The sequence below is a fragment of the Sapajus apella genome, unplaced genomic scaffold (assembly GCF_009761245.1).
Source record: "Sapajus apella isolate SASKATOON/1434 unplaced genomic scaffold, GSC_monkey_1.0 scaffold1, whole genome shotgun sequence".
NCBI lineage: Eukaryota > Metazoa > Chordata > Mammalia > Primates > Cebidae > Sapajus > Sapajus apella.
In genome coordinates this window covers 8,065,343-8,093,205 of record NW_022436941.1, presented here as the reverse complement: position 1 = coordinate 8,093,205, position 27,863 = coordinate 8,065,343, and the positions used below count along the sequence as shown (strand labels likewise).

Sequence of the window (27,863 nt, the reverse complement as noted above, 5' to 3'; positions counted from 1 at the left end):
TGTAGGGCTTTGGCCTCTTTATTTTCTTTTTACAGGTAATTCCACAAGTAAACGACTTTATAAAGCACTATGGCTCTGACTATTCCCCGAATGAGCTGCTGAGGATGGAGCTGGCTATTCTGGACACATTGCACTGGGACCTCTATATCGGGACACCGCTGGACTTCTTGACTGTAGTGAGTAGGAGGCGTTTAAAGAGTCTACCCTAAACTTGTTTGTGCCTTTGGAACAGCTGTTTATAACATAGGACGGCAAAGCACAGGCGTGCACACGTCCTTGCCCATGCACCACAGTGAGGTGACCCACGAGGCTTGTGACATACGGAAGAGTAAAAAGGTATCTTAAATCCAACACAGTTCCACCAGACTCCCACTTCTAAAGGACATTAAATTAACTTTACAAAGATTTTTAGACGGCACTATTATGGTGAGTTTCTCTTTTAAATACACACTGCAAAAATATTTAACTTTCCATTCTATGAATACATAAATATCTGTCTGCTTTTGCTACACTTTACACACATTCACTTAGCTGTCTTTATTCACCTACACACAATCCTTGTTGAGGCTTTAGACCATATTGATCTGGCACTTAAAAAAATATCATACATTAGTTTGTATTTGTTTTAGTTGGGGCAATGATGGTCATCCTTAAGGATGTGATTCTGTTAGTAAGGCAAAATTATGCAATGTGGAAATGTCATGGGATTTTGGTTTGTTATGAAACATGAAGATTAAATTACTAAGGGCGGTTTCTTTATGAAAACTGGCCACTGTTGCCAAGTTGCAGAGTTTCTTCTTATCATAAGCAGATACCAGTAACTTCATCTTGAATAGTATGTTTCTATTTTTCAGAATGGAAACATTGTCATCTAGGTACTCTCCACTCATAATGGCCATGTCAGAAAGCAGACTTTCTTTTCTCTCTGGAGTCAAAGCTCAGCTTGGCCACAGAATGGGCATTAAGCCTCAAGCCCCTTATGGGCCCATGGATAGGAATGAAAAGGGTTGGGCAACATTTGATGTTCCCTAATGGAAATTTAAATTGTTTGCACTTTGGGTCATTGGTATATGAAACGTATGGGGTTTTCTGTTCTAACATTAAAAACCATGGTCTTCAGTTTCATGCCCTGGTGGTCCTGAGCTGGCCCCATGTGTTGGAGCTGCTGCCTCAGAGGAATCCTTCCCTCCACGTCGCATCCCTGACCAGGCAGCTGCAGCACTGTATGGCAGGCCACCAGCTGCTGCAGTTCAAGGGCTCCACACTGGCCTTGGTCATCATCACCTTAGAGTTGGAGAGGCTCATGCCCGACTGGTGTGCTCCTATATCTGATCTGCTAAAGAAAGCACAGGTAGACATCAACTTTGCCCCAAACCAGGCTCTGTGTTTTGCCCCTTTAGCTGATGCACTCTGAACCCAAAGGGATACCCTTCGCCCTTGTATCCTCTGGAAAATGTACTGGCCATAACCCTGGAAAGAGTCTACCCAAAGGCTAGGCCATGCTCTGTGCACTTGGAATGTGTGTTCCCTTCAGTGGACCAATGAGGGTGGTCTCTGAGAGTGAGAGAAACTGTATCTCAATGGCAGCCCTTGTAGCCAAGAAAACTGTGAGGGAGTTAAGGGGATGTCCAGCTTAAGAGGAAGCAACCCTGAGCTTAATACTGGGGAGCATAAATTCTAAACTCCTTCACACTTCACATTTGTATAAGTATGGTACCAGATTCTGGGGTACCATGAGGCAAGCACTGGGGCTGTCGGGGGGAGGCATGGGGAGAGGAGTGTGTCAGAATCCCTCAGAACAGATAGGTTAGGATGGAATGCATAGATTAGTGACAATTTTACTGAGGTTGAAGATGGATGTCCCTGAGATGGTAGGGTTAGTGGTCCTTAGTTAGGTGGTTGGACCTTCCTGAACTTGCTTCATGCTAACATTTTGGCACTCAATGGCCAATTTCTTAGAATGTACGATGGTTTAGCTTCAAGATGGCCACTCTATTCCAATACAGGTTGGTAATATGCAGTACAGCTGCTGCAAAGAACTTGTAGTGCGGCAGCTGAGAAGTTTTCAGTCATCCACCTGCACAGACAGCTTTGTGCCACTTGCCAACCAACCCCTCTGCCTCCACCCCAGGACCTTCAGAGCATAATGTGAAACCTCCTTGCTTGGACTACTGTGAGTTCTTTGGCTTGTTATGAATCCTGTAAAAAGAAGGGAAGGTGGCCCTGGAAGAGAAACTGAGAAAAAGTTCCCAACTGAGTCCTTAGGAAAAAAAAAAAAAAAAGAAGGGAGGGAAAGGCAGGCTGGGGTCAGTGGAGGTCAGGGTGGTCTGAGAGACCATGACCCTGTCTTCCCTTTTTCTCCTCTGGGCTGAAGCCAGGGAGCATGAATGAATGTTCAAATGGCAGCTTGTTTTTCCTTCCTTCTCCAGCAAGGGTTGGCATTGGCCTCAGAGAGCGCTGGAATGTGAGACCAAGAGGCAGGCCTGGCTCAGGGCTGAAAGGCTGGCGCTGGTTCTGACTGACCAGTTCTTGCTGCTCTACCTGCCAGAGCTGGCCAGATCCTTCCAACTTCCCAGGCCTATCCCAAACACATATGCAGTGCTTCCAGTCCCAACTACCCTGCCTGCCACTCCTTACATGGGACAGTCTCTGCAGACACATTTATCCGGACATGGCCATGACTTATGTCTTCCCTTTACAAGGACTGGATTATAAAGTATGCTTTGTGTAATGCAACTTGAGAAAGCTTTAAGCATATCTTTCCTTTGTTACTCTTAAGCAAAGTGGTTTAAGTTATTAGTTTAACCAGAGGGATTTTGCGCTAATGAATGGGTATTATAGGCTAACACCTGTGATGGGAGGCGTAGCTCTGAGCGCTTTCTGTTGGGATGAGCAGGTTCTGAGGCCGAGCTGGCTCCAACCACAGTGCTGCCAGGAGGAGGAAGTGACTAGCATGGCTGTAAGGAGGAGCCAGCTGCCTCTCTCAAGCTGTGCTACCACAGAGCCATTCTCTAAGCAGGGGAGTGCAGCTGACGAAGATGCCAGCTGGGGTTGTGTAAGTTGTGTTGGGGACATGAATGACTGAGCCACACATTCAGAGGTGGTTTGTGAAATCTTCCACTGTGAATTTTTTTTTTTTTTTTTTGGTAAATGTGCTAAGCCATGGGGTGGGAGGGGAATGATTTACTAGGTGCAAAGTGGTCAAGGGCCAGATGTCCTATAATTGTCTGTATTATAGAGTCAGTATACATCTCTATTTTTTCTTGACACACTTTTGCTTGTTGGAGCTTTTGTTAAAAATAAACTTTAATTGCTTCCAATCCTATAAGAATCTTATTTTGCATATATGAGCTACCATGCATTTAGGCTTGCGAGAGTAAGATACATTTGGAACACTACTTCCTAGGGCATATCAAGAACTCTCCTCTAGTCCATCACCCATTTTACAGATGGAGATGCTGAGGCCATGCTGCTCACAGCCACAGCTTCCAGTGGTAGCCGTGAGTGCTCTCTGCCTCCTTCCTTCCAGTGTGAGTGGGAGCACAGTGCATGAGGCAGGAGACCATCCCGAGGGCCCATACCAGCTTGGGTGTCCTGGGCTTTGGGGAACGCTGGAAGACATCTGGGCTGCTTAACCAGGTGGCTCTAGGTATAAGCTAGATTCCCAGAGCTGATCCAACTCAACCTCTTGGAGAAAGCAGAGGGTAGATCTGTGAGTTCTGGGATCTGTGAGGGTAAGAGACAATCCTCTGCTCTGCTCTTCTGTAAATGATAGAACTCTTCTATAGAGAAGCTAACTTTTTCTTCCCAAAATCACACTCGCAGATTTTAAAAGGTCGTGTGTGCTTTTCAGGTTTCTCTTGTGGTCCCAGGTCCCATCTTACTTCCCTCTAATATTCTTTTCTGATATTAGGAACTCCTGTCCCACCTCAACCCAGAGATTGGGAAACATTTCTCGGGGATAAATATAGATACAATCCATCTTCCTTTTGACCCCACCTGTAGAAGGGATTGGTGAAAGAGTGAGGCTGAAGAAAATGGAGATGGAAAAAGCTCAGAGGCAGATGCTATGGCACAAATAAAGGTAGGTAGGCTCAGGGAGGAACAGGGCAGGGGGAGCATCATGAACCTGTCTTAAACTTGTCCAAACAGTACTTCCCTGAAATGAATGAGCCAAGTAATTTGATAATGTTTCTACCACCTAGGAGGCCCTCCTCCATGCTGGCTTCCTGGAGAGTTCTGTCCTTCCAAGCTTGGTGAATACTTTGCCTCCCTGCTACCTGCCTTCCCACAGGTGGAGCTGAGCTATACCTTCATTAGGGATGTATGCACACCACTCTCCCTGAAGGGATCCCCATCTCAGTCCCCATTTTCTCATTTTGGTCTTCCCAGAGTCTACCTAGCACTTAATGGAGAAAGCTCCTTAGCAAACCCATGTACTTTTTACCACCTTTCAACCACCAGTCGCCCTTCCTCAACCAAACTTTTGCCTGTCCCCTAGGGCTTTCAACCTCTATAAAACTGTCTCAGGTCCATGAGCCTACACCATCCAGCTGTGTCCTTTAACAATGGCCACACTTCTACCACGTTTTCATCATCCCATTGAGATGCCAAGGAGCAGCTGTAGCCCAAGAATTAAGGGTACAGACTGCCAGTGTTCAAATCTCAACTTCTCCAGTAATTTGCCATGTGACCTTGGGTAACTACTTAAACCTCGGTGCTTCAGCTATAAAATGGGGAGAATAATGGTCCCTAATCATAGGATTAGGATGAGGATTAGAGGAGTTAATGCATGGAATGTGGTTCTGAGTGGTCCTGGCACTCGAGTGTTAGTAGTCCCCTGGCAAGCCTTTTTGCTAAAGAGGAACACTCCTAGAGGGCAGGTGCTCCTTCTCTCATGTCCTGCACCCAACAGAATGGGACCCAATAAAGATTTGTGGACCACAGGCTGCACCTTTACCTTCCTAAGTGTGACTTTCCTATGACTCTTTCCTCCATCCCCCACTTATCCAAGAGCCTTTCACAGATGCCAGTAGCAGGGTTTCCTATTAAAACAATTCCTACAGAAGTAGATCAACCTCCACAAAATTCACAGAACAGACAAGCTGTATTTTACCACAATTACAGCAGATTAATGGGCTCAGGAAACTTGTTAAATCAGAAGAGCTACTGCCCAAAAAAGACACCACAGGAACTCAAAATAAATGCAAAATTTAATGAAAAAAATGAGTACAAAGTGAGTGGAAAAGAACAAAAACAGTCAATGAATGCAGGAGTAAATGAATTAACACGTGAAGCAATTTTAGAAAAGCAGGTTAACGTAACAGTCTAGCAAAGCCACACTTCCCTTGGGCCTCTTAGCCATGAACCCCACTTAACAGGGAGCCCACATTTAGACATACACAAGCATATGCAGTCCGTAAGCACAATTACAAACCACCTAGATCAGGTTCCCACAACTAAAAAGACCATATATCCCCATTGGCCTGGGACAGTTCCGGTACATTCCTGTTGACCTGGTGTAATTAACAGCATCCCCTTGCTCAATAGTCCCAGTTTGGACACCAAATTATATGGTGATTCTTCTACCCCAAACCAACAAGATTTATGAAAGACATGACAGTAAATGCCAACACGATCCTGTAAGACAGCCCTAATAATGCCAACAAATGACAATGAGAAAAGGAGGGGTAAATGAGACCCTACAGACATAGTCACATTCTATGAGGGCTAGCTTGTTAAACAGTGCCAAGTTTTAAGCTCACCCTATGCACCAAGGTTTAATTTGGTCTCAGCTAAAGATGACAAAATTCCAAACACAAACAGCAGGGGGAGAGGTGCGGTGAGGCTTGCTAGAGAGACCTGTGGAGGCAGCTCAGACTTCAGAAAATGCAAGTCTGTCAAGTGTCCCTAAAGATACCAGGAAGGCTTAGACCCACAGGCAGGCAGCCAGCGATGAGTATGGCCTTTCGGTATACCCGGGATGCAACCTGCATGCCACAACGTACGAATGGCCCAATCTGCCCACTCCAGAGTCCCAGGTTGGCCCATGAACCAGGAATTCTCATTTCTTATGTAACCAAGGAAGCTGCTGGGTCACCAGGCCTCATCTTTAGAAATACATTAGCTGAGAGAGGCTATCTTAAAGGTCAAGCTCTGACCCAACTGAATACACTTTCAGACATAAAACTGCCCTAGAAATGAGCCACTGGCAGCCCACATTTGCCCTGGATATGCCAGTTTACCTTTTTAGATAACCTCAATGAAGCATCAGTTTTCAGTTACAACCAGATGCGGACTTACTGTGAAGCTAATGAAGCTTAATCTTCAGGGCCCCTTCCAAGGCCTTGTACCTAATTTTATATTAATATTGTTTTTCTTAAGTCTTTCTAGATAATTCAAGGTTCCAGTCCCACAAAATTGAGATCCATTCCTGGTCATGGCATAAACACTTGGAGAATTGTCACTAGAACCTGCTCTGCTGCTGGAGCATGGAGCACCTCGCAGGTAAAAGCTGCCTCTTCCTGGCCGTGCCTCAGTGGACACACACAGCTCATCCCCCACCTCTCCCTGAGCAGAACATCATCTCAGGGACGCAGGAGGAAGCCAGGACTTGGTCCTGGAGATCAATAATGCAGGCCAGGCAGAAAGGGGGAAATGGTCATGCGAAAGAAGACAGGGGCATGAAAAGCAAACTACCAATTCCATAATAAATTAGCGTGGCTTCCTGAGGCTTCCAGCCAGGGAGTATGCTAGACTGTGAGCTCCTCGAGGGGAGCGCTATGCATTCCTCTGGGTAGCTCCAGTGCCCAGCATGGCGCTTTAACATTAAAGCTACCCTTCCTCTCATCTAGTCATTTTCCATCTTCCATTTTACCAGGCCGTATTCTCAACACTGACATTCTCGGTGGCTTGTAAACCTACAGGAGCACAGAAGAATCAAAGCTGCTAGTACGCTAGTACTTCCTTAAAATGTTCCCCTTTGGAGTGCAGCTGAAGGGGCAAGCTCCTTTGCTGCTCATTTTCCCCTAATTGCCTATATACATCAGACACCCTCATCTCTTCACCCTGTGACCCAGCCAGGAAAGAAGCAATGACTTTGAGGTAACAACCCTTTTCCCACTGAGCACTCTTTGCATTTGGAATATGCAGGATTTGCCCGGGAGTCTTAATTGGAGTCAAACACTTAACATACACACATGGAGTTGGTCCCTGTTTCAGGCAGCACCTCTTGGGCACAGACAATGGCTTTGGGCTGCTGTTCCATTTACATTCACAGTAAAAACGTTGGACATGGTCTCGTTCATGTTCCACTTCCATCCATAAAGAAATGCCAAACACTGTCATTACAGGAAGTTTATTACCCACCTCTCCCTGTATATGATAGGCATACTTTATACATAAGAAAGGTTTAGCGGTATTTTTAGTTTTTAAAAATCAGGGAATCTGTGTTACTTATGAAAATAATGGGAGAGGATATTATTTGTCTTGAGGCTGGTGCCAAAATAAATATTTAGAAGTGTTTTAAAGTTACTAAAATTAAGGTCTAGGTTAGAAAAATTAAAATGAGGGGAACTGGGTGAATTTTGCAGCATGTATACCAGACCACACAGCTGCACCTAGGGCACCACGTGAGTTGCCATCTCCACGATGAACAATTAGGCCTAGCATCCCGGCTGGGGCCTTCGCTAGAGTGGCACATAACTGCTCCGTCAGGGAATAGTGACACTGTAAATGGAAGACCAGCCACTGGCTCTGAAAAAAATAAACCTCGTCAGTTTTGGATTCCAGCATTCATGGCTTTTACGTGTTTGCATAGAGAGGGGTGGCCCCCCAGGCCTGGGGCAGCCTGCGGCTAGGGTCGGGTGGGGGGAAGCAAGGCTGTAAACACTGGAGTCTGTACCGGCTCCCAGTCCGTCCTCACACCATGTTATGGGAGAAGGGTCACAAGGTGTAACTCAAGCAACTTAACACATGAAAGTCTAAAGTCCACTCTTGACATGTAAGTCTGTGCGTGCGTTAACTGAAAAATAAAAATAAAACAAACAAAACAAAAACAGACACATTAAAAGATACACAGACCAAATCAAACAGAAGCAAAAGACAGCAAAAATGGACACTGAGAAAGGGCAATCAGTTTGGCATTTGTGATCAGCAAAGCAGAGAATTCACTTCAGTTTGTGGTATCTCAAGCTGAGGGTCAAGATCTGATTGGGAAGTAATTTTGTAAAAAATTTGGATTAAAATTTAAAGAATAAGTACAACCAATCGGAACCACTCAAATGGTCACGAAAAACACCCCTGCCCCCATTCCAAAAATGCACTCCCACTCACACTAGTCCCGTCACCAGGGTGGCATGAAGGAGTGCTCCCAGTTACCCCACCTACCCCACTCTTGGCCTCCATGGGGCTGTCACAGGAAGAGAGTTTTCTCTCCCAGGGACCAAACTGACTGAAGCTTTCTAGCATGTCGAGCAAACAGAAAAGACCTGTTTTCCAGGCCCAGGCCTAGAGAGCACACCATGGAGCCCAGGCCACATGGGAGAAGCAGGGAGACCAGACACTAGTGACAAGCCCCATCCTGAGGGCTGTGCTGGTGTCCTTTCAGCGTGCCTGCACCCACCTTCACTGGCCCTCAGACCCTGAGCTGGCCACAGATCCTTGTCTGCTGTTTCCACAGCGTATTTCCTAGGGAATCCTGGCTACCTCTTCTTAATAAGATGGCAGGAAGTAGAGCAAAGTCACTTTGGATGCCAGCACCTGGGTCACAGACCTCCACCCCCCCCCCAGAAAAATCCTGATTTCTGAGCTGCCAGGTTGAACTCTACACAGGTTCCAACTCGCAGAGCCCCCACGCCCACCAAGCTGAGAGATGGGCATGGGAGCGGGGCTGGAAAAAAACACAGAGCAGAGGGGAAGTTCATGGCTGAGGGGAGTACAGTGCTGGGGTCCTCCCTGGGGACAGGCAGGGGCACATCTGTCCCCGCACTGTCAGCTGCTGGGGTGGGGCTACCGGGCATCAAAAGGAAGAGGATCTGTCTTGAAGCAGAGGACAGACCTTAGGAGTGAAAATTGGCAACCAATTCTGAAGTACCTGGTTCTGTCCCCCTCTCTCCCCCAGCAAGAAGCCCTGTGAGTTTCTTCTCCTTGGTATGTGTTTGTGGGCCTCTGTGCATGTGTGTACTATGTGTGCTGGTAGATATGTACCTGAGTCTGTGTATGTGATGGGGCAGGAGAGAAAGACAGTGTGTGTGCACATGTGGTTAGGAAATGCCATATTGGGGGTGTGGTGGGGGCAGGGCTAACACCAGAAGCAACAGCCCAGGGCCACAGCTAACTATGCACTCATGGCCCTAATGGCTAGGCCCCACTGCCACCAAGGAAGGAAGGGCCTGGGCATACACATCCCCAAATATCCCAGGAGGAAATGGATCCCAAGAATGAGGGCCAGGATGGATTCACCTGCTTAGTTCCTAGGTTGGCAAGAGAAGGATGGTACCCAAGATAGGCTGGGGCAAGGAGAAGCAGGGATGGACAGGATCCCTACAGTGTGACGTGGCATGGCTGTGAATGAGGTGGGTGGGCAAGGGAGAGCCCCAGCAGCCAGGACATCTGAACTCCAGCTAGGGGTGTGGAAACAGGCTATGAAGATCACCAGGGAGAAGCGCCTCAGGGTTGTCCCCACCTGGCCACTCCACTGACTGCACTCCTGGTGCTGGGAAGGGCCTCCCTGCCATCCAGTCTTTCTCTCCTCTCACTACTCTGCAGGAACAACTCTAGCCACTACTTGAAGGGCAGCCCCTCTCCCCAAAAGAACCCACAGAGCCCCTGTGGGAAGCTGCTTTCCTCCTTTCAGCCCTGCAAGCCCTTCAGGACAGCTGTGCGGTGATCACAGTGTCCAGGAGGCTGGTGTTGGCTGGCGCAAGTGCCCACAGTTCTCCGTCGCCACCTGCCAGCCAATACAGGCCACACAACACTGTCCCACAGACTGAGGAGGGATGCCCCACAGCTGTCCAAGCAGAAACCACCATGGCTTTTCGAATCTGGCTGGAAATGCTGACATTCCCAGGTCCTGTCCCTCCCCTGGCCTGAAAGACCATTCCCAGCATTCCCAGAGCCCTGCAGCTGCACCCTCTCCAGGCTGCACCTTGCCTGTGGGGCCCCGCCTTCACCACACTGCAGCAGGGCCACAGCTGCCAAGGGGGCTGCAGAAGAGCAAATGGGTGAGCAAGAAAGGGGAAGGAGGAGGAAGAGGAGGAGAAAAAAAGGGAGAAGGGAGAGGGAGGGGGAGAACAAGTGAGAGTGCCTGGGTATAACAGCAATCCAGATCACAAGATATTGGATCACTAGCGAAAAAGGCGAGCAAGAAAGCTGGGGGGAGAGCCGCTGATGATGAGGGAGAACAAAACAGGCAAGGGCAAGAAAGGGCGAGCAGGAGAGCGAGAAAGGAGGTGAGGGACAAGAATGGAAGCAAGAGCCCAGAGGAGCAAGAGGAGCCAGCGCAGGGGCAGCCTGCCACCTACTTCTTCTTGTCCTTGTCCTTCCTCAGGGGCTGCTGCGAGGTGGCGTGCAAGGCCTGCGACTGCAGGGCCTCCACCGCAGCCTTCCGGCGGTTGAAGGCGTTGGTCTCCTCCTCCAGTTCGCGGCGCTTTTCCTCCACCTTGCGCTTCTCCTCCTGGTGGACCCGCTTCAGGTGCTCAAACTTCTCATGGAGCTGGCAGCAGAAAGGGGGCAGAAGATGAGGGGAACAAGAAGAGAAGGGCTTGAGCCTGGGCCGGGAAGGCAGCCCCACCTCTACTTTCAGCCAGGCCTGCCCTCCCTCAGCTCCCCAACCCCAGCCCCCAGCTGGCACACACCTCCCTTTCCTTCTCCTTCAGCTCCAGCTCCGTCTCCTTCACTTTGTTGACAAACATCTGCCTCATCTCTTCCTCCTTCCTCTGCAGCTCACTCAGGAACTCCTTCCTCTTGGCCTCGTATGTCTCTTGTAGGCTGTGGAGACCCAGAGAAGAGAGGCAAAGATGGGATTGTGGCAGAACTGGGTAGGGCAGAGGCAGAGAAGGAGAATCACATGGGCACGAAGGGTAAGAGGATGCTGGGGTCCCCCAGGGGACAGATGCCAGTGTGGCGCGTCTGGCCACAGCTGTGAAGACAAGCTCACTCTGGCTCAGGCTGTCACCTGAAGGGCTGACTGTCACCATCGCTGTCCTGAAAGCCCATCTCCTCCAACTTGCAGCGCCGGTACAGCTCATAGTGCCGGCTGTGGGTCTGCTCGCGGAGGTCCTCCATGTTCACCCGGATCAACATCTCCCGCAGCTTCACGAAGTCACAGTGATTCTCATTCTCCACTGAAACCAGAGGGCCGGTGGGGCATCAGGCAGGCATGCAGGTGGGCAGACTCCAGAGTCAGGATGGGCACGCAGGTGGGCATGGGGAGGAAACAGGCAGCAGGGCAGGCCAGGGGACTCAGTTCTACCCCCAGCTGGGGATGCACTTCCCCTCCACACTCACCCTGCACCACTCCCCAAGGGTACTGCCGTGCTCGGACCAGTTTGTTCCCCACCTTCACCTCCTCGGTGCTGCCCACCACGGCAAAGGGCAGGTGTGCCTGGAAAGGGGCCCAGGTATGCATGAGCCCTGAGCTGACACAGGCTAATGGCAGACTCTCCCTCCCTGCCCCTGGGTCCTAGGGAGGGGCTGCCAGACCTGAACAAAGGCTCCAGGGCCAGATGCTTACTTCTTGACTCTTTTCTGGAGAAATGTCCCAGAACTCCAAACAGGGGAGTGGGCTGAACCCTCAACCCCCTCCCTGGTGCTCTTGACTTTCCAGGCTGTTCTTTCAGCCCTTGGGCTTCCCAGGACCCATCAGAGCTCCCTGAAAGAACCTGTGAGCCAGGCTCCCTTCCAGGTTCCCAAACCCTTAAGCCTGCTCAACTCCTTCAGTTTCCAGGCTCCTCCCTGAGTCTAGATCTTGTGACACCCATACCTAGGGTCCCCAGTGTAGGCCCAGTATCAGATTCCTCCTGTCCCCTGCCCATAGATGTAAGACTGGCCAGCTCCAGATGCCCACCCTTCTGTCCTGGAGAAGCTAAGGCTGGAATCCTGGGGAACAAGAGTCTCCTGGGGCTGTGTCAGATCTGTGCCGGCTCCTCACCCTCTGGCCCCAGGGCCCTGAGGCCCTCGCCCAACGCTCACATTCATGACTGCGTTAATCTCTGCAACAGCCTCGTCATCCGTGGGAAACTGGTAGATCTGGACCCCGTTGCTGACCAGCTCGCCCATGATCTTGATCTTGAACTTGTGAAGCTCGCTCTTGGAGATGGTGTCAGCCTTGGCGATGATGGGAATAATGTTCACCTGCCAGGTTCAGGGGAGGGGACAGCAGGCTGGTTGGCTATTTTGAGCAATGGTTCCCATGCCATGCCCAGGATACGGATACCCATGCCCAGGCCATATCCCTGGGCAGGGGGGGCGGGAGGCCAGAGGGATGGAACTACTCCCACAGGCAGTCATGGTGCAAACCCAGCCACCTGTGGCCATTCTGATGGGTTTTAACAATGGGCTGCAGTGCTTCTAACAGCCCTGGTTCCCCCAAATGACCATCCAGCCCCAAAATTGGTCCCCCAAAGCATATCTAGCTTTGACCCAGAATGCTCTGAAGGTCCGAATTGGCCTGGGGCCTGACAGAAGGAGTGGTGGGGGGCTATGCTCCCTACTAAGCAGATAACAGGAGCCATAAGAAGACCTCAAAATCTGCCAGGCCTAGGCTATCCCATTTTTCACAATAAAAATTAACTCCCGAGATGGGAGGGCAGTCATGTGAGAGCTGACAAGGGGCTGTGCGGCCACATGCCCTTCAAGATGCACAACCCTTCCTGATCTTCCCATAAAGCTGCTCCGTTCTCTGTCCTTAACAGTACCTACTCCTCATTCACATCCCAATTCTGGGCCTTAACTCTCCTCTCCCTAATGGGCTCAGAAGGAAGCAAAGGACATTTATGTCAGGGAGGGAGGGGGAAGTGAAGGGAGGAGCTAGAAATTAGGAATTGAGAGACAGAAAATGAGCAGAGAAGAGGTTGAGACAGGAAGGGAGGTTCCCTGGGGCGAGAGGAAGAGAGAGCGGGAAGAAAGCCTATCAGGAGGGGGAGGGGCCAGCAAGGCTGAGAAAGAGAATGATTCCCCGCTGCAAGGGGCTCAGGGCCAGACCCCAGGCACAGGACTCTGGAGAAAGAGCCCAGAGCAACGGGGGCCACTGGAGCAGGAGGGACAGATGCAAGACAGAGAGAGGATCGAGCCAATGGGGGTCCGCCCTCAAGCCCCCGACCAGGTTCCTGAGGACCACAGTGGACAGGCATGACGCAGCCACCACATCACACCCCAGGAGAGACTATGGAACCCATGGAACCGGATGGGGAAAGGGATACCTTGCTGTCTAGTTTCTTCATGGTCACCAGATCCAGGGACTTCAGGGAATGCCCCGTGGGCGTGATAAAGTAGAGGCAAACGTGGATCCTCGTGTCATGGTAGTCGAAGAGCGAGCGGCGGATCTTCAGCTCCTCCTGCAGATAGTTTTCAAACTGCGCATCGATGTAGTCAACGATGGGCCTGTAACTACAGACAGCTCCATCACCCAGGAGGCTGGCAGCTGAGACCGGGGGCTTGGGGCTTGGAGGGCTCAGGGCTCAGGGCCAAGCCAGGCTATACCCCTGCCTTTTCTCTCTGGGAACAAAGAGCTTCTGCCTGAGGATCCCTGACTAGGTGCAGGCAGCTGACCCCTTCTCCAGACACCTAAAGGAGTAACTGGTCAGCTGGTGACCACAGAGCCTCAGATTCTCCCCAAGAGGCCCTCCCTGGCCCCCTGAAGTGTACAGGCTGGGCTACTGGTATGGGGGCCAGTGTGGGTGGGGTGGGAGGAGGCTCAGTGGGGCCGCCCTTCCCGCCTCTTGCCTCTCATCCTTATTGATCTGATCCCCGAAGCCCACGGCGTCCACAATGGTCAGCTTGAGCTGCACATTGCTCTCCTGGAGGTCGTAGGTCTGGGGCCGCAGGCGCACACACGCCTCGTGGTGACTGGCTTCCTCAGTCTCGAAGGTCGTGTTGAAGAGCGTGTTCATCAGTGTGGATTTGCCAATGCCGGTCTCCCCTGAGAGATGGGGACAGAAGGGGAAGAGGCAGGTGGCAAAGGCTGGAACCGAGGCTGGCCTTGGCTGGTGGCTAGGTCCAGCAGGTCTCAGGCATCCATGGCCCCCAGACAAGAGAGAGAAGCAGGCCACCCACCCCATCCCTCTTCACCCCTATTCCCCAAGAACTATCTTTTCCTGTAGCCTCAGAAATAGTGTGTGGAAGAAAAAGCCAAAAGTTGGACTTGGACAGAAGACATGGCTGTGTGGGATGTGGGATGTGTCCTCAGGGAGCAGGGAAGAGGCAGAGCCGGGTAGCTGTGTAGACACCACTGCAGACCCAGTCACCTCACACATAACCTGCTCTACACGCCACCCCTCCCAGGCCAAGGGTGGTCATGGGGCCAGGAGGACCAGGGTCTGAAGCTACCAGTGGCTCAACCTACACACCCTGGGCAGCCCCAGATCCACGCAGTTTTAGCTGGAGGAACTTAGGCTGGGCTGCTTGCTGAAGCGCACCTGCAGAGGGACCAGCACAACACTTTGTGCCCTTCTGGGAGTCCCAGGGAGCCTCTGAGAGCCTCTCTGCTCGGGGCTGTATTTGTTCATATGTGTGCTGAAGCACTTACCACAGGATATGGTGATGAGGGGCAGAGCTGTTTACCATAACGTCCTTGACACATGGTAGGAAGCAGTAAATGAGTACATATTTTTTAAATGAACAAATGAATAAATGAACCTGGATCTCTGTGATAAACACCCCAGTTTACAAAGCACTTTCATGTGCTGATTCTGTTTACCCTTCATGACAACGCTGTGTCAGGCCCTGGCTCCAACTCTATCCTTGACCCTGGCAGAGACACCAACCAAATCCTCATCCTGACACCCCCTTGGTTTCACTCTGCTGGGAAGGCCCCTTGCAGCTCAACAAGGGGCTAGAAGCACCCCCTCTTCTAGGAGGTTCTCACCCACCCTCTGTCTGAGGCCAGGCCCTGACACTCACCCACACAGAGGATGTTGAAGCTGAAGCCCTGAGTGACCGACTTGCTGACCAGCTGGTCAGGGAGGCTGTCAAAGCCCACATGGCCGCCCAGGGAGAGGCTCCGGGGCTCTGCCTCTGCATTCTGCCAAGAGAGAAATAAAGCAAGGCATGAGCCCAACGGGGAAGAAAGGTCAATGTTGCAGGGGTGGGTGCTAAATCTGAGTTAAAACAGCAAAACAGCCCTGTCCCTTGTCTGAATTGTCAACAAATCTCAGACACACCCTGAACACCAACTCCAGGCCAAGTTTCCCCAGAGGGAGCCCAATGGCCCGGTGGGGGGGGAACGCCCTTCCACTCTGTGGCTCTGCTCCACTTGGGATGGCCAGGGATGCCTGGGCTGAGGGCTCCATCTCTCCTGGCACAGGTGGTCCTAGGGGCTGTGGCAGCTACCCCTAAGGGCCCACCTGTTTTCCTACTCAAGAGGAGGCCCCAGATGGTCCCAGAGGCCCAGATTGGAGAGTGTTTGTTCCTGCAGCCAGCTCTAAGGAGAGGGGGAATGCTGCCCCTGCCCAGCCATCCCAGCCCCTCCTGCTGAGGCATGGTAGGTGTGGTCCGACCCCTCACATGCATGCTCCCTCAGGGGGGCCTCCTCCATCAGCTGGGTGCGTGGTCCTCCACGTTCACTGCTGCTCCTCACACACCCACGTGTGGGACTCATGCAAGGACTCCTGCAAGGAGCCGGCCCTCACTCAGACAATCCCCCACTGGGGGTTGATCCAAAGGGATCGAGATTCTGAGGCCTCCTCCCTTCTGCCTCAGTGGTATTCTCTAGAGACCCCCAGCTCCTGGCTCCTGCCACCCTCCCACCCCATTCAACCCTGGTTGTCTACACTGAAAGTTCCGGATGAGAATGTGGAGGCCTGGGCTTAGCAAAGAGCTGGGCGTCATGCCCCGAGTGAGCTAAGGCCACCAGAGCTGACCCACCACTCTCTAAAAAGAAACCATGAGGACCCAAAGCAGGTCATGGGCACACTCTCCAACTTGTGTGGCTGGTTTCTCTGACTCCCTGGAATGGGGTAAAATGCTACCCCAGAGAAGGTTCCCAGGCTCAGTCCCTCTGGAGGGCAGACCTTAGACAGATCCATGTTGTGCAGAGACACGCCTCCTCCATTGCTGAGCCCCCCTGCCCTGAGACAGCTAGAAAGAGGAAGGAGAGGAAAGGGCAACGGATTCAGTCTCTTCTGCCCACAGCTGCGGGGGGAGGAAGCAGGTCCAGCTGAGGACAGCCCAGGAGAAAGGGCCAGTGGGAGTCCTTGTGCAGATGTGGATACAGGCAGGGGGTGAGGACCAGATGGGGGGCTCTGGCTCCTGCCCCACAGAGGCGTCTCCTCAGCACCTGAGCAGCTGACCTGTGCTGCAGCCCACTGCCTTGGCCTGAACCCCTCTGGTCATCCTTCCCTCCCAACCAGAGAACCCTGGCAGGCACTCGAACCCAACCTTCTCTTCTCCATGACTGATGTCCCACAGCAGCCTTGCATCATGACTCCCAAGTGTGGGTGCTGGCAGCCTAGACCCCACATGGTCCATCTGGGCAGTTGTACCATCCCCTCAAACAAGTCAGGGCTACCCCTAAACCTGCTCTCTCCCACAACTCTCTCTCAATGGAGCCTCTGTTCTTATAGCTAACCCTTTCTCCCCATCACCCAGCCCCAAAGCATCATGTACCAATCTCCCCACTCAAGCCCAGGTCTCCTTAGGGCTGCAAACATCATTGGAAAAGGAGGTCCCAAAGGCAGCTTCGTCTCATTGGGGTCTACATAAAAAGCAGTTAATGAATCCTAGGAGGTGCTGGGTTAGGTCCAAACCCCTTAGTGTGGCATTCCAGGCCTTCTTCACTGGCCTGGTTCCAGCCCAGCTGGTAACTCTTAGCTCCCTTTTCAAACTCCACCCCTCCCCTGGGGACTACAGCTTACTCTACCTTTTCCTTGGCACCTGCTCTCACCTGGTCCCCAAGCACTTACATTCCAGACCCCTCACCCAGCAGTGATCCTGTTTCCTAGTACTATTGGTTATCCTTTTTTAATGCATCTTGATTCTCCACCTATTCTATAAGCTTCTCTATATTGGCTGCAGGTTGGGGAGGTCAGGTTTTCATTTCTTCCCTCCCTCCCATTACTATGCCCAACATGCTGGACAACGCTACCATTTATAAGTTACTGAACACAGCCTTCAACTGCTATGGCATTGGGGCACCTCCCCACCTTACACAGGGCTTCATTATTGAGCCTCTGTTCCACCTGCTCGTGGTAGCTTGAGGATCAAATGAAGGACACAACAGTCAGTCTAGAGCTTTTTTATTATCATGCAAAACTGAAAATCTCCAAAATTTAGAGCGTGCTATGCTTGCAAAGAAGGCTATGTGTTTATTCATCCTCTTCTTCCAAGGGGTGACACAATCAGGATGCAATCCAACATCCTGTAGTCTGCCGCCAAAACCCACCAAGTCAGCTGTGTCTGGAAACCACACACACACACACACACACACACACACACACAGCCACAGAGCACTTACTGAGAAGCAGAAGCCATTCCTTTCCTGTTTTCCTCCACTTTCTTACAGTTCTAGGTTCCAGAGGCTAGGTGTAGCACTAGGAGTGGTGGAGTCAGGTCTCATATAAACCCACCTATCCACACACAGCAACTGCAGAGTGTCCTCCCCTCACACAGCTCAGCTATCTCTGTGGAAGTGTGGGGTACAGGGAGGTCATCATCCCTAAGTAGTTGCCCAGGCTACACTCTGTTATTGCAGGGGCCACACATCTGGGGCAATGTCTGTTCAGGAGCCCCAGGGACCAGTTGGGGTTCTGAGTCTATGAAGCGTGCATGCACACACACATGTACACACACAGAAGAATGACCACTGGCCCTGATGAGGAGAGTGTTGTTATTTGGTCCCAGGAGACTGATCTGACCTCCCGGCTTTACCAAGGGGTGAATCTCACTAATGCCAACTCCCTGACCATAGATTTGGCACTGACATGTGATCTAAATTGCTCCAGGGGGCCTGCCCCAGGCATCTCTACCAGCCTGAGTGGGGTTACAACCTAGAAGGAACCAGCAGCTTTTGAAGCACCTCCTCCACATCTCAGCTACCATGACTCAGAAATAGAGTCAGCTCTCCCAGTGGCTACCAGCCCTGCAATTTGGTAGGTAAGACCACAGTTCCAATTCCCCGGTGTGGGAGCCAATCAGCATGATCCCATGGTTGGTGCAGGTACAGGCAAGTGATGCAAGTTGAGCCTTAACGACCATCTTTTGACCATTAACGAAGCTAGCCTAAGGCTGCAGTCCACTCACAGGATGGCAGAGCCAAGAAAATCACAGAGAAGAGAGCGAGCCAGTGTCTGCCTATCTCTGGGCTTTTCCCCTTGCCCCTGGCCATATCCTCTTTATTGCTGAGGCTAGTTGAGTGGTATTATCTATTACTTGCAAATGAAACATCTTCAGTGCTATAGGATCCAAAGCAAAACTCTAGATGCAGAGGAACAGGGAGAAAGCGAAGAGAGCCAGGAAAGGAGGGACAGCGTGGAAGGTAAAACATCTCAGTGTTCACGACTAAAGGAAGGAATGTACGTCTGAGATGATACCAACATCTCACTGAGAACCACCATCCGTGAACTAAGCCAAGTGATTTATACCCAAACTCTTACTTAGTCCTTTCTCACTGTGGTCGGCAGAATCCATGATGATCCCCATTTTACAGGGGAGGAAACTGAAGCACACAGAAGCTAGGGAACTAACCAGAGCACAGCAGGGATTTGAGAGCAGTCCAAGCTCTTGTCCCAAACCACTCTGCTTTATTACCTCCCCTGTTCTTAGCAGGCTCCCAACTCATTCATTCAGTCACTCAACACACACTCACTGGACACATCTGCTGTGTGCCAGGAACTGGGATGGCTGCCAATGAAAACATGAAGACATCAGATCCTTGACTTCAGAGGGAAGAGTCTAAATTCAGATGCCTTTAGAAGCCAGGCAAATTAACATATATGGGTGAAGGGGAGCAGCACAGTAATAACAATGGTGACAACAGACACAGCTAACATGTATTGCACGCTTCATATGCGCAACTCTGATTTCATCTCATTTAGTCCACACATCAGCCTTAGGAAATAGGCTGTAGCAGCCTCCCCATTGTCCAGATGAGACAAGAAAGGCATCAAGAGAGTGTGTAATTTGCCCAAGACCATATTGCTCAGGCGAGTGAAGCCAGGATCTGAATGAAGATAACATGACTGCGAAGCCCACGCCTCTAGTCACATCACTCCCTGCCTGCTGGATGAAAGACAGCCGCTGACTCGACCAAGCGTGGGGGCTCCCGGGGAGAGGTGGGAATGGCAGAGAACTGCAGAGCCCATGCTTATGCTCAATCCATGGTGGCCGCAGTTCCACAACTCCAGCCAACTGTGGGAACGCAGATCTAGTGTTGCCAAATCTTCTCATTTTTAAAGAGAACTCAAATCTCTCTCTCTCTCTCTCTCTCTATATATATATATATATATACACATATATATATATATGTATTATATATAAATATATATATGTGTAATATATACATTTTATATATGTGTGTGTGTGTGTGTATATATATATATACACATATATACATATATATGTGTAAAAAAAAAACAAAACAATATATATATATATGAGACAGACTCTGGCTCCATCGCCCAGGCTGGAGTGGTGTGATCTCAGCTCACTGCAACCTCCACCTCCCAGGTTCAAGTGATTTTCATGCCTCAGACTCCCCATTGGCTGGGATTATAGGCGCGCAGCCGCCAGGCCTGGCTAATTTTTGTATTTTTAGTAGAAACGGGGTTTCACCATGTTGGCCAGGCTGGTCTTGATCTCCTGACCTCAGGTGATCCACCCACCTCAGCCTCCCAAAGTGCTGGGATTATAGGTGTGAGCCCAGCCCAGAAATGTATGCTTTCATGTGAAATTCTGTAATTTTTAAAGATTTACAACCAAACTGAGAATACCATGAGGGCCCAATACAACATGTCAGGGGGGCTGGTGTGGGCCAAAGGCTGCTGGTCTGCAGGCCAGCTCTGTTGGGAGAGTGAGCTGGAAGGACCATGCAGCCAGGCTCCATTCTCAAGTCAAGAAGCCCCATGGCAGACTGCTCTGTGGGGAGGAGCCTTCAGGCGGGACAACTTCTTGGACCCGGGAAAGAGGTAGACCCAAAGCCTCTGGCTCATTCCACACACCCAGCTCCCTGCGGTGCTCACACAAGGGTGGAGGTTCTAAATGTCTTCAAAGTCCCAGGATAGAGAGAGTTGGCAGCTCTGAGCTCTACACACGCAATGAGAAACTCCATGGGGCCATTATCCCCTCTCTAATCACTAACAAGCTTTTGGCTCCTGAGCCAGGCCCAGGCTGTGTCATCATTTCTTTGGCACATCAAAGACAACAACCAAAATAATAACTGCTCAGGCCGGCTGTGTGCCTCCATGCCCGGCCGTCCAGGACAAAGTGGAGAACAGCATTTTGTTATGCAGCCCAGTGGATAACTAGGACGCCCTTTTCCTGATCAGGAAATGCTCTGTCTGAGCCTCCTAGAGCAGCACTCCTAGAGCAGCCAAGAGGAGGAGCTACCCCTTTTACCAAGAAACAAGGTGGGATCTGGGAAGAAACTGCATCTCATGGCTGCCCACACACAAAAACAGGTTTTTTATCCAGAAAGAACTGGAAATCTGCTGAATGTCTAAACCAACAGAGCTAGGGAAGCTGTGGGTGAATAAAGACTTCTGTGATCCAAACCCCCAAACTAGGCTGGCTGTTGTGATGGGAGTAGAAAGGATGCCCCACCATAGGTGGACTGGCTCCTGAATAATGGACAAAGAGCAGTCCCCAAACCCCGGCCTTCCAGAGTTCTCCAGTGCCTTGGACTTTGGATGCTTTTCTTCCTCTGGGCTCCATGCCTAGCACCCACTCACCTGTGCACCCAGTAAGGCAGACAGGAAGCCCACTCCCCAGGGAAGCCCCAGCCCTGGGGGTGGCCCTATTAAGTAACTGAGCAATGAATCCAGGAGTCAATGCACCACTGGGAGCCTTCTCCACCCATGTTCCTGGCACAAACTATGCTAGCCCTGACTCTAGCTGCTCCCAGCAGCCTGGGCCTTAAATAGCCAGAGCAGAGGCCTTTAGCCAGAACCCATGGTCGCGGTCATAAGCACAATTGTCCTTGAGCCTGAGAGGAATCCTAGGAATTTTCCCAGGAAAGGCTTAGGCTCTGGTCCCAGGATTCCACAGCAAGCCTCTAAGCCCAGGTCAGAGGTTACGGGAAATAACCAAGGAGACATATATGGGAGGGTGGGGGTGGGATGCTGCTACCCTGGGCCAGGAGGGAAGAATAGAGGCAGGATATACCTGTCCTAAATCAAGAGGACACCTGGGAGCCAAAGCATATTTCTCCTACAGTGGGAACAGAAAACTTGGGAGAAGATTCAAGCAAGGATCACCCTCAATGGTGCCAACATGATAGCAGTCAAGGTAAGAGGGAGAGAGCATCTGGGCTGCCAATCATCCTCACAAGGCCAGTCCTGCTCCACTCATCCTGGGAGAACTTTGGGAGCAAAGCCATCCCCTGACCCCAATACTCTACTGTCTCTGCTTCTCTGTCTCACTAAGAGGCACTGTCTTCCCTTTCTGCACACAGCCAGGCAGGCCGCAGCTTATTAATTTGGGATAGTGTGTTTCACACTTTTCCCATCAAAATCTGATTTCCAGGAAGCTAAAAGTACAGTTACCGGTAGCTGGGCCAATGCTTGCCACCCCAACCCCCAGTCTTAGGACAGACACATTCTTGGCCTTTTTTGTGCTTCCTGAGAGGGAGTGGTCTATCCCACCACAGAGCAGATGGGGAAGGCACTCAGGGCTGCAGAAGGTACCAGAACTCCAGGCATTCATATTTTCTCACTTAGCTCAGGGACTCCAGTGGCAGTCACCACTGCCTTGTAACAGGGAAAGCCACAAGTGGTCTGGATATCACTGGCAGGAGGAGGCGGCCTCTGTTTCACCAGCAAATGAAACCCTTGGAGGAAGAATGTGGGCAGCAAAGGTGCCCCGCCTTCCCTCCAACCCCAAGATGGATGCTAGTGCTGGAAAGGAGTAGAGGATTGCACGGGCACCAACACGGGTCAGCAGAGGCATGGGGGCGGCACCACTATACTTCTCTGTTGCTTGTCCCATTCATTCCAACACCAGTGCAACATTAGTTTGTATCCAGTCCCAAGAGCCAGGTCTGGCAAGTGGACTTGGGACCATACCCACAGTCCCTCCTGAACCTCAGGCCTCAGGCAGTCCGAGCCCTGGAGGCCTCTCAGAAAACAGCCAGCCAGCCGCCAGCCGACATGGGCCCCTATACCTTCCTCTGCTGGTTCTGTCCCTCTAACTTGGCCTCTAGGATAGGGAACACCTGAAAGCCATGTGTCCTGAGGAGAATATCTAATTTGCCCCAAGAACATGTAGGGCAACTGCACGCAGAGCCAAGATGACCCCTGCCCTGTCCTCCACTGCCTCTTCCCAGCCCAAGTGCTTACAAGAGCTCTGAAGGTTCAGATGGCTTCAAAAGAAGCCAGCAGAGTGCCCCAGCTCTACCATGAGGGCATGGAGACCTTGGGAGGGTGTCTCTTCCCCAGGCAGATGTCTCCATCCTGCATGTATAGCTCTGCATCTGGTTGTCTGGCAAAGCTTTTGCCTTGGGAGCCATGCCTGGGGATCGTGAGACGCAAGCTGGCAGCACAGAGGCAGGAAGGCTGGGGAGGCTGCAAGGGACACACAGAGGCCAACTGGCCCTCAGGCCCTTTGCTCTATCATCCTGCAGCTGCTCGCTTCTGGTAGCTGGACTTGAGCCACAGTGACATTTATGGTAGTTACTGCCCCAAATATAATATATGCTTCCACCTAGCCCATCCGAGGGCTCCACCCTCTCTGTCATCTCTGGTGTTAGAGTTTGGATCTTGTTCCCCCGACCTTTACTGGCCAATGACCAAAGTCTGCATCCTCACCCAACCTTGGGCTGTTGGCATCAACAAGACAATGCGCACAAAGCACCCACTGCCTTCCCTGTTATCCAAGGTTTTTGACAAAAGTCAGACGCTGAGTTCCCAGCCTCCATCCAGTCTCCCTCCTCCTTGGCCCTGTGCTCAGTCTCCTTCTTGCCATCCTCTCTGTTCCTAGTGTGTGTGCTCCCTGGGATGACCAACACCTTCATATCAGCCCTGCAGCTCTGATGCACTGCGATCAAGACCCCAAGCAGACCTTCCTGAGGTGGGCACGCATAGTATGTTATGATGCCCAAGAGGGTGGGAGGCAGGCAGACTCACCTCCCAGGGGAGAGGGCAGAGCTGTGGCTCTGCAGGTGGTGCTCACATGTGCCCTGAGAGCTGCACAGGTGTTTCTTGCTCAACTCCCATTTCTGTTCGGCATGGCTCAGCAAGGAGGTTACTGGCCGTTTATACAAGATGGGGAGATACCTCTCTGACAGAGACCTTGAGCCCCACTTGGGTGAGGGCTCTCAATTCCTGCTTCAGGAGAGACTAGGTACTCCCTGGAGAGCCCGCTTCTTGGGGAAGTATCAAGATTACAGGGGTGACAACGGAAGTGACAGATGGTGCTGGGGATAAAGCAGAGATGGGGGTAAGTGACTGGCTGGGAAGAAAGCCAGTGTGAGGCTGCGTGCTGCACGTTTCTTCCTTTCCCCCTCAGCTTCACCTTCCCCAGGACCCAAAGGGTCTCTCACCACAGGGTCTGAACCTGTGAGATTCTGGCAGGAGAAATGCCGGAGCTGGTCCTGGGGAAGGAAGGGCTGAGCCCTAGAGTCAGGGTTCCAGTTAGGAGGAGTTGGGAGCAAGAACGGACAGGAGTCTGGCTGTCCAAGGAAGGCAAAAAGCAACAGACCCTCTCCAGAGGGCTGCCCCACCCACGCACACACAGGGGATGCCCACCCTCACCCCACGGCTGATCTAGGTTGGAACAGGGCCAGGTCAAGATGCCAAGGCTGTTGGCCTGTGGGGTGTACACCATGCTATGTAGGACATGGGAACCCAGTGCACATCCATCTCAAAGTAAAACTCTGTATGCTGTCTAAGCTCCAGGTCAGGACAATTCTCAAGTCCTGCAGTACTAGTCTGACCTCTGAGCTGGCCAGAGGGACAGCATAGACTTGACACAACTCCATCACATCCCGGGGCTTGCGAAGCACCTCAGCATATTTCCAAACATGCCATGGACTGCAATTAACCCTCCACAAACTCTTTGAGGAATCAGTGTGGCTGTGCCCATTTTACAGCAAGATAAAGGCAGAAATGATTTTCCCAAGATGACAAGCCAGGAGGGGTGAATGGAGTCCAGACTCTTAAATTCAGGCCAAACTCCACCCAAGGTCTCCACCCAAATCCAACCCTACCCAAGTCCTCCCAGGAGGCTGACAGCCCAAAGTGCGGAGGGCGTGGAAGGTGTCCATCCCTCCAGCTGAAGCTGGCACAGCAACCAAGGCCCTGCACTCAGGCTCCACACCCTTGCCTGAGTCAGTCCCCTCTCTGTGCCCTGGCCAGCCCGCAGCCAGTACCCAAACTCCTCACAGGAATGGTCCGAGAGCAGACACAGGAGCCCAGGGGAAGGCCTGTCCAACCCACAACCTGGCCTCTCAGCTAACCTTCTGAGGACCATCTCTGGATGAGCAGGGATGGAAGCCCTACCGCAAGTGCCATGAACAGGGCAAATACATCCTCTGCTGCCTTCTTACATAGGGGGCCAGTCCTCACATCCACATGGACAATAAGTAGCATATATTATTTATTGTGTCCTTACCATGTGCCAGACACAGCTCTAAGTACCTCCTCTGGATTCTCTTGTTGAATCCTCACAATACCTCTATGATAGAGGTAATATTTCTATCCCATTATACACACGAGAGCACCAAGGGGTTAAATAACCTGCCTAAGGTCACATGGCCAACAAGGAGTGTCTAGGATTCCTATCAGGCTGTCTGATTCTGGTTTCTCTACATACCTCTCCCACCTGCAAGATCAACTGTTAAACCTCTGGCCACAGACAAGACCCAGACATAACTTTCCAGTCAGCTGGGCACAGAAAATGCATACAGACACACATGCAGACACCCAGGCACTCACGGGTCTCTTGGCCTCCAGCTAATCAACAGGTCTGTTAGGATTCAGGTGCTGCCATCCTTCCGTACATAAATTCCAATTTATAACACGAAGCGAAGTTAATCTCTGAGTAGCCCAGCCCCTGAATCTGTTCCTCATGTATTTAAACTTACTTAACCGACATACAGCCCCCCTCCCCAATGGGAATAAAACACCCCAGTCTAGAAATTATGAAACCAAGAGCTCCTGCTTTAGTCATGCACATTTCCAAAGCAGACGAAGAAATGTATTTTCAGATTAAAGGGAAAATTTACATATATAAATTCGGATGACAGTATTTATAGCATTAATTACATAAGTCCTGGCTCCCTTATTTAGCCCCAGAACCAATTCGTTATCGTTCACATATTCAGAATTCCCCCCTCCCTCCAACAGCCCTGGGCCTCCCTCCTCCTCCTCCTTTTCTTCTCCCCCTCCTCCCCCTTCCAGCCGGCCAGAGCCTCACATGCTGGCAAGAGGACACAGCTTCCTTCACTGTCACAGCCTAGCCTCCCAGACACACCCAGATCCAGCCTTAAACAGCAGGGGACATCCAGGCACAATCCCCCAAAGGCCTCCCTCCCCCGAGTGAATTATGAAAACCTTTAGTAAGTTGGCTATCGGCAGGCTCCGGCCCAGTGAGACCCCTGCAGGGACCACCAGGGACGTCAACTTTCTGAGGACCTGGACTGGAACCCAAATAAACGCCCACTGGGCTGAGTCTGGAATCCCTCCAGCTCCTGGGGAATGGCTGCCGCAGACCCGACCACTGAGGCCTGACCTGCCTGGAGTCGCATCCAGGATCCCGACGCGGAAAGCGGGGGCGGAGGGGAGCGGGGGAGGAAGGAAAAGCAGGCCCAGGGTCTTCAGGACACAAGTCCGCAACTGCCCTGAGCTCATCTGGGGGACTTCCTCGGATCCCTGGAGCTCCATCCTCCCCCGCTGTACCTATTCCGCAACACCTGCGTGGCCAGGAATCTCCCCAAGTGTGCAGAAAGAAACATCCTAGGCGATGGGGGTCGGGAGTGTCCCAGACCCTTCCCTGCGGCCCCGTGTCGGGGGCAGAGGGGGGCACCCTGTCTTCGCACCTGCCCGGAGCCAGGCGGGTCTTTGCTCCTTCCCGCGAAAGGGATTTGCTGTGCCTGCGCCCCAGGAGGTGACCCCGGCTAGCCGCCCCGCAAGGCAGGCCGCTCGACGCTCCGGGACCCCCAGCTAGCGCGGGTGAGAGTCCCCGCCGGGGTCCTTGAGCTGACCAGGCGTCGAGGCCCGGCCGAGGGGCACTGACAGCCCGCCTCGCGCCCCCCGCCAGCTGCAAGGCGGCCCCTCCTGCGCCCCGCGCCTCCCGCGCGCGCCGCGGCCCAGCGGGGCTCTCACCGAGAAGCGCTCCAGGTCGGTGGCCGCCATGGCGAGCTCCGCACCGGGCGGGCGGGCCGGGACCAGCGCAGGGGCCGCGACGGGGACCAGCCGGCTGCGGGACGCGCTCCGCCCGGGCGGCTGCGGCTGAATGGATCCAATATGGCCACTTCCTGGAAACTCCCCTTGGCGGCGGCGGCGGGAGAAGCCGCGGAGCCGCCCCTGCCCCCGCCCGCGGGACCGGCCTCCCCGCCCGGCCCGGCCACGAGCACAGCCGGAGCCCCGCCGCTTGGACGGCCGGTGGTCTCCGCGGCGAGGCGGGAGGTGCCAGCTGCGGGGACTGCCGGGACTTGTAGTCCGCGAGTTGGGGGCCGGGACGGCAGTGTCGGGGGTCTGGGGGACCAGTGCCCGGCGGGCCGCCGCGTGTCCCTGGGGGCCCGGGGCTGAGCCGGGGAGGGGGTTTCCTGGGTCCGCCCACTGGGAAGCCTTTCCCGCGGGAGGAAAGTGGGTCACGGCGTGCGCCCTAAAGATCTCCCCCACCAAGCCGTCTCCACCCGCTGGAGCCTGCAAATGTGTCGGGACCACCAGCCAGAGTGTGGACGAGCTGCGGGCGACCTGTTGGATCCGGGAGAGGCCGCGGCAGCCTGGTCTGCGAGTGTCTTGGGCCCCACCTGATGCTCCGGCCAGAGTCAGGGCGGGAATCCGGGCGGGACCCGCGCGTCCGGCCAGGAGGCCTTCCAGGGCAAGGCACCAGCCTTTGGCTCCTTGCACAACCAACGAGCAGGATGCGCAGTTTGGGCTGAGATTCATGCTATAGAAAAGCGGACCCCGACGGTCAAGGCATCATATTGCAAGTGACCATCACCCTGCCTGTCCCAAGGGTTTGGGACAACGTCTTAATGGAGTTCCAGCATTGTGCAAAGAGGACGACCTCTTCCAATGCGGGCACACTCTCTCCGCTAATGTCACTGCTCAAAATGTTCAGAAAAATAGCACTTATGCCAGGGCCAGAGGCCTCCAGGGGTTCTGTATCCTTCCCACTGACCAACCATACAAAAGCAGCTCCCAAATCCTCTAAAACCCTGTTTCTTTCTCTTCCCTCTGCCTTTTTCTCTACTCTGTCTGGGAATATGGCAAGATTTGTCCCCGACCCCGCAATGGCCTCATCCCAGGTTGGTCCACCCTCCACACACA

The 27,863-nt window shown here is 52.4% G+C and overlaps 1 protein-coding gene across 8 annotated transcripts; it reads right to left on the bottom strand.

Annotated features, from left to right (window-relative positions):
• SEPTIN8 (septin 8) lies at positions 1-27,863 on the bottom strand. Of its 8 annotated transcripts, XM_032255146.1 has the most exons (11): positions 26,691-26,755; positions 16,230-16,296; positions 15,121-15,241; positions 13,945-14,140; positions 13,422-13,608; positions 12,193-12,354; positions 11,509-11,605; positions 11,177-11,345; positions 10,857-10,989; positions 10,524-10,714; positions 1-1,336 (listed from the first exon to the last, which is right to left on the bottom strand). In XM_032255146.1, exons 2-11 carry the CDS (start codon positions 16,242-16,244, stop codon positions 1,171-1,173), a joined length of 1,437 nt encoding a protein of 478 aa, XP_032111037.1. In that variant the 5' UTR covers positions 16,245-16,296; positions 26,691-26,755; the 3' UTR covers positions 1-1,170. The 8 variants fall into 8 exon arrangements, with proteins under 8 accessions (XP_032111037.1, XP_032110525.1, XP_032110593.1 ...); XM_032254634.1 differs by lacking the exon at positions 16,230-16,296 and having other exon boundaries at positions 26,691-27,863; XM_032254702.1 differs by lacking the exon at positions 16,230-16,296 and having other exon boundaries at positions 1-1,333; positions 26,691-27,863.

Excerpts from the sequence above, each read along its gene's own strand:
- SEPTIN8 (XM_032254634.1), bottom strand. The coding sequence starts at position 27,479 with ATGAATCTCAGCCCAAACTGCGCATCCTGCTCGTTGGTTGTGCAAGGA. Across the intron at positions 10,715-10,856 it reads TGAAGGAGAAGGAAAGGGAG|CTCCATGAGAAGTTTGAGCA; the intron begins GTGTGTGCCAGC and ends TTCTGCTGCCAG. Across the intron at positions 1,337-10,523 it reads AAGGACAAGGACAAGAAGAA|CAGATCAGATATAGGAGCAC; the intron begins GTAGGTGGCAGG and ends TGCTTTCTTTAG.